Source organism: Excalfactoria chinensis, chromosome 20 (genome assembly GCF_039878825.1).
Source record: "Excalfactoria chinensis isolate bCotChi1 chromosome 20, bCotChi1.hap2, whole genome shotgun sequence".
Classification (NCBI taxonomy): Eukaryota; Metazoa; Chordata; class Aves; order Galliformes; family Phasianidae; genus Excalfactoria; species Excalfactoria chinensis.
In genome coordinates, this window is record NC_092844.1 from 108,766 (window position 1) to 115,191 (window position 6,426).

General features: G+C 50.8%; 1 protein-coding gene across 1 annotated transcript; it reads right to left on the reverse strand.

Annotated features, from left to right (window-relative positions):
• Positions 1-4,104: 4,104 nt before the first annotated feature.
• Positions 4,105-5,067, reverse strand: LOC140261298 (olfactory receptor 14J1-like). Its single transcript, XM_072354590.1, has one exon. It carries the CDS (start codon positions 5,065-5,067, stop codon positions 4,105-4,107), a length of 963 nt encoding a protein of 320 aa, XP_072210691.1.
• Between the last annotated feature and the right edge of the window lie 1,359 nt (positions 5,068-6,426).

Consider the following 6,426-nt stretch of genomic DNA (forward strand, 5'->3'; position numbering starts at 1 on the left):
CTGAAGGTGCAGGGACCCATTGTGGGCACTAGAACAGCATGGCCAAGGCATGGTCCTGTAGCCAGCTCAGCCCCAACAGCCCTCCATTGCCTCCTTCCCCTGCCCATTGCCCTCCCACATCTGGAGGGAGCCCAACAGCAGCCTTGGGGCTGCAGGGGTGTCCACAAGTCCAAGGGGAACTGAGAACAGCAAGAAATCCCAGCCCCACCCCCGCCCCAGGGTCACCCAACTCACCAATCCAGGAAGGACAGCAACAACAGGTGATGGTTGCTGTGGAAGAAGAGCCGTGGGGCAGCCATGAGGGAATTTGAATCTGGGGGATCACAGGGTGACCCCATCCAAGCTGCCTGGTTGGTCTCAGGGCAGCCCCCACCCCCATGGCTGCCAAGGTCTGTGTGTGCCTCTGCCCATGGAGCAGCCCAGGGCCAGGATTGGGCATAGCGACAGGGTAGGGGCTTGGGGGGCCCAAAGGAGGGGAATAGCTGTGCCAAAAGAGCTGGGGGGACCAAACAGAGAGGAACGGGGATCTCAAAGAGAGGACAATCAGGGAAAATGAAACAAGGGGATTGTGGACCTAAAGAGGTGATAATCGGGTTGCCAAAGAAAGGAGATCTGTTGGTGCCAAAAGGATGGGATATGGGGACCCAAAGAGAGGGCATTAGGAACCGACAAGAGAAGGGATTTGGGGAGCCCAGAGAAAAGATGAGTAGGGTGCAAATGGAAGAAATTTGGATGTGCCAAATAGAGGGGTGGCCTCTGCCAGGCAGGGACAGACCCCACCTGCTCCTGCAGAGCTCCCTGCAGGGCCACCCTTGGGCACAATCAGCACGGCTGCCCAGGCACTTACCAAAGCAACTTCCGACTTCGGCACTTGCAGAACTGGCTGTGGGGAGAGGAGTAGGAGAAAGCGTGAGAGAGATGCTCGCATCGGGGACCACCAAGGCAAATCACCTCCAGCCCCAGCCCACATCCCCCACGGATGCTTCACCTGAGCTTCCACTGTGCAGCACAGGGCAGCGAGGAGCTTCACGAGGCTGAGCACAGCTGCCTTCATCTTCCTCTGTGCTCTGGGAGCTGGGTGAAGCTGCAGGAGGCAAGGTCTGCATTTATCCTCCCAGAGCCCCTCCCACTGCCCAGATGCCCCTGGGCTTGGCAGACTCCCCTGACTTGGACTGAGCCCAGCATGCAGCCATCCCCTTCCTTGGCCCCAGGAAACAGGAGGAAGCCAGGGATCAGATTAAGAACACTGAGTGCTGGGATCACGATGGCACTGAGCCCAAAGCCCTCAGGTCCCAGCACTCAGCACACACACCTTTCTGTCCCCCAGGGCCACCCAGAGATGACGCTGTCCCCATATCAAGGCTTTGTCCAGGGACTCATCCCTGAGTTCTGTCCGGTCCTGTGAGGCTGCAAGGTGTGAGGCTGAACCTTTGGGCAACTGTGACATAGCATTTGTGGACACTAGGAGGTGTGAGGGCAATAGGGACATGGGTAGTGAGGAAATTACGGAGACATTTGGAAGGCAAGGGGTCCCAGGGATATGGGGACATGAAGATACGGGAACATCAAGGGGACATGAGTGTATCATGGCAGTACGGAGGCATAATGAAGCATTGGGAGCCTGGTCTGGTGGTTGGTGACCCTGCACAAAGCAAGGGGATTGAAACTAGATGATCATTGTGGTCCTTTCAAACCAGGCCGTTCTATAATTCTGTGTGGGCTGTGGGGACAGTTGGGTGACGGGGACACATTCACACAGGGAGGTTGGCAGTGTTCACTCAGTGCCTTTGTCGTCAAGCAGGAGCTCAGGAGTGAATAACAGAACTTGGCTATGGCTGATGGGTTTCCTCCTCATTTACTGCTGCAAAAGACAAAGACCACAACTTTTAGAATTGCAGAATCTCAAAATCCTGGATTACCTGAACCATGGAATCACAGACTCATAGAATCAGTGAGTGGTGGAATCACAGAACCATGAAATCACAACACCATAGTACTATAGAATCATAGCATCATTCGGGTGGGACAAGACCACTTAGGTCACGTCAGGAGATGTGTCATGTATTTTCTGCTGTCTTTACATAACCAAGAGCAGAAGTCCCCATGTTGCATCCAGAAATCTGCATTGCATGTCTGAGATGGCAGTAGTGCTGCTTCTGTCCATGAGGACAGTTTGCCATTAGGACATGCGGGCACGGAATCCAAGGCTGGGGGTGAAAATTGGCTGAAGGTACCTGAATAGGTTCTGAAGTCACTGGGCTGTGTGCCTGAGCTTCTACAGAACAAAGATGTCCTACGGGTTTTGTTCCTGTGATGACCCAACCTCCTGTCATGGCTTCAAAGAAAGTGAGTCTTGTTGTATCCAGATGAAAGGAAAGAAAGAATAGAGAGCTGATAAATGGCTTAGAACTGCAAACAGCTCAAGGATTCTACAAGGAAGCATGATATGCCAATTTGAAGTGCTTCATCGGACAGAACAGCCAGCTGGTCTCAGCTTTCACAGGGCATTTCCCATAAACAGGAGAGCTGCTGTGGGTCATACCTGAGAAGAACACATGAATGTTTACTTTGGAAACTGCCCAGAGAGCAGCCAGCTGGAAGAGTTTCCTGTGGGCTGCTTCTGCTCTGCGCAGTATTTGTCAGAGCTGATCAGTGCTGCCTCATTCACTGCACTTAATGGTAATGTGAAATTGCCCCTACTCTGGGGTTCTTTTAGAAAGAACCAACCAATTCCTCGTATTGCCATCACTGAGGAATCTTGACTGAGGTGTGGTACAGGCTGTCTTCGAGATCAATGCAAAGCAGGTGGATGACAGTTGATAGCAATTTCACGTTAAAAGTTCTTATTAGGAAAACCCCTTGGCTGGTTTGATGGCATCTAAAAAGAAATACTCAGGCTTTTGTAACAGTCAGACACTGAACGAGTGAAATGGGATGTGGTCTGAGTTCTCAGGCTGATTAGCAAACAGCCTCCCCTGCAGTGATCTCCCCATCATAGCATCATTTAGGTTAGAAATGACCTCTCAGGTCATCCAACTTTTAACTCAGATAAGTGCTGAATCAAAAGTAATGCCTTCTCTTTTGTTACCTGGGCCATAAGATCAGAGGCGGATGTTGAAGATGTGTCTGTAGAGGTTGAACCCTCCCATCAACATCCCATTATGTGTTGCAGCCGTGTGACAGATGGCAGCAGAGAGGCAGCCTGACAGAACGGAATCTGACATAGAAGTGCACATGAAGCAAAGTTGTGCCATTGAATTCCCCCAAGCAGGAAAAGGTTGCACTTGTTGACATTCAGCAATGCTTGATGAATGTTTCTGGAGACCAAAGAGTGGGTGTGAACAGACTTAGGCAGAGGGAAGTGTGTTTCAGCGCACAGTGGTAAGTGTGGGTCACCTTGGCTGATGCAGATGGTGACCACCTCTGTGTACAAAATGGAAGAAGCCCTGAAGGAAGTTTGGAAACTGCTGACATGATAACACGCATCCAAGAACTTGTCCTGTGCAGGGACTCACAGGGAATGAGGTAGAGGGGACCTGACAACCAACGTGCAAACCAGCTGCTGCTGCTGGCCTCTCAGAGGCACCAACAGATGTGAGCCTGAAAGCACAGACCCCAGCCAGGAGCCCAGGGATGACCCATCAGCTGTTTCAGGCTGAAGCTACTGCACAGTTTGATGAACAGCTGTGTGCTTCCTGCTGGACTGTGGGATTCTGAGAACATCTGACACGACAGCTGAAGAAATGTCTCACAAGAAGGATGACAGACAGAGTCACTGCATGTCCTTTATTCTGTTAAGGTTCACAGGGAGCCTGGTTCATTATGTACCCAGTATTTCTGAGTGTCATGTTCATCAAAATTATCTATGCTTAACATGATGTTATGCTGTAGAATACTGATAGCAAAATTAAAAAATTGCAAAAACATGACATTGGGCTTAACTACAAAGGTGCAAGCTGCTTAGGAATTGATTTGAGTAATGATGGTTTAGTGAAAAACACTACAACATTAAAAAAAAAAAAAAAGAATAAGAATAAATTACACATCTAAAATAGCACAAAATAAACAGTAAAAGAGAGATTGATTCAGTAAAAAGCTGCATTACTAGTCATGAGTTTGAAAAGATGGGCAGTTCACTGCTAATGTAACACATTTGGTTATCACTTTCCTCACTGCATCCTTGACCTCCTGGCTCCTCATGCTGTAGATGAGGGGGTTCAATGTTGGAGGAACCACCGAGTAAAGAAATGCCATCATCAAATCCATGGATGGGGATGAGATGGAGGGGGGCTTCAGGTTGGCATAAATGGCAGTGCTGAGAAACAGGGAGACCACAGCCAGGTGAGGGAGGCACGTGGAGAAGGCTTTGTGCCGTCCCTGCTCAGAGGGCATCCTCAGCACGGCCATGAAGATCTGCACATAGGACACAACTATGAAAACAAAGCACCCAAAGCATAAACTGGAACTAAAAGTGAGAAATACAACTTCCCTGAGGTAGGAGCCAGAGCAGGAGAGCTTGAGGATCTGGGGGATTTCACAGAAAAACTGGTTGACAACATTGCCATGGCAGAGAGGCAGTGAAAATGTAATGGCTGTGTGCAACAGGGAATGGAGAACCCCAGCGCCCCAGGCAGCTGCTGCCATGGTGGCACAAGCTCTGCTTTCCATCATGATCCTGTAGTGCAGGGGCTTGCAGATGGCAACATAGCGGTCATAGGACATGATGGTGAGAAGGGAATACTCTGCTGAGAGGAAGAAGAGAAAGAAAAAGATCTGTGTAGCACATCCTGTGTAGGAGATGGCCCTGGTGTCCCAGAGGGCGTTGGCCATGGCTTTGGGGAGAGTGGTGGAGATGCAGCTCAGGTCGAGGAGGGCCAGGTTGAAGAGGAAGAAGTACATGGGGGTGTGCAGGCGCTGGTCGCAGGCTACGGCTGTGCTGATGAGGCCGTTGCCCAGGAGGGCAGCCAGGTAGATGCCCAGCAAGAGCCAGAAGAGCAGGAGCTGCAGCTGCCGCGTGTCTGCCAACGGCAGCAGGAGGAACTCGCTGATGGAGCTGCTGTTGGACATCTGCTGTTCCTGGGCTTGGAGTCCTGCTCAGAGTGCAGAAGATGACGACAAGTCCAGACCATTCTCAGACGCACTCCTCCTGCTATACTATAATAATTTTCCTTTTCCTTTGGAAAATGATCATTTAACTCCAGAGCTTGAAGTTATTTTCATGAATTTCACCATCCCCTGAATAGTAGAATATTAGGGAGCTCTTACTTTCTTCTCATTTCCTAATCATATCCCAGCCTCCTGGATATTTTCCTCTTTACTGCAGCTGCTCTTTGAGACCCCAGCCCCAGCAACTGTGCACTTCAAATCGTCTCATAGAAAACAGCCTGTTTCCAGGACAAGTGAACTAATTATGTCTGCAGAGAAGAACTATCACTGAAACTGACTGTATCCTTTCAGGAATGAGAGGCTGAAAGCACAACCTGTGTGACTGTTCACAAAATAGCCAATGCATGGGGAGCTCCCGAAACTGGAGAGTCTCAGAGCTGTGTTCAAAGTTGACAGCCCCTATTAGATTTCTGACCCTAATCCTCTCCCTTTCCCTCAGAACAGGAAATGGAAAATCCCTGCCTTGGCTCTCCTCTTGCAAAGCACCCTTACAAACATTTTGTTGTGCAGTGGAGCTGTGATCCCCCTGCCCCAGGCAGCAGCTGTGGCAGCACAAGCCCTGCCGGGGGGCTCCTTCCCCCCCCCCACGTCTCCCCGCAGCACCCTGGACAGCTCCTTGAGCAGGCTGAGTGCGGAGCCTAGCAGTTGGCAGAGTCCCTGCCCCAGCACATAGCCGTGGCAAAGCAGGGACCATGCTCTGCAGGACAGACATGGGAACCTGCCTGCAGCCCCGGCTGCACAGACTGCAGCCATGCTGGAGCACGCAGCTCTCAGGGCTGTGATCTGATGCTGCACCATCAGCTGGAGAAGAAGGCTTTTTCCACAGTAAAGTAACATGCAGAGCCTACAGCCAGATCTGCTATGGGATGTCCCTGGTTTGATAATCCTCTATGAAAAGCAGCTGCATAGACTGCAGTGAGACTTACCGTGTCATGGTCTGTGAGCAATGATCCTGCTGCGAGCTCACAGTCCACTCACACCGTACACATCAAGTAAGCTCTCTTTCCCCTTTCTCTCCTCTCCTTCTGTCAGCTGCAGGCTGTGCTGTGCACAAGAGCTGCTCCTGGGCACATCTGTCTCTCCACAGCACTGCCCACTTTTATGAACTCCCTGTGTCCCAGGAGCCCGGCCCAGCTCAGCAGCAGAGGATGTCATTTTTATCCTTCCCACTCATCTCCCCTGAGATGCCCCTGGGTCTTCATGGCCAACAACTCCTGAAAGACAACAGCATCATGACTGCACTTTGAAATCTGACAAATT

Excerpts from the sequence above, each read along its gene's own strand:
- LOC140261298 (XM_072354590.1), bottom strand. The coding sequence starts at position 5,067 with ATGTCCAACAGCAGCTCCATCAGCGAGTTCCTCCTGCTGCCGTTGGCA.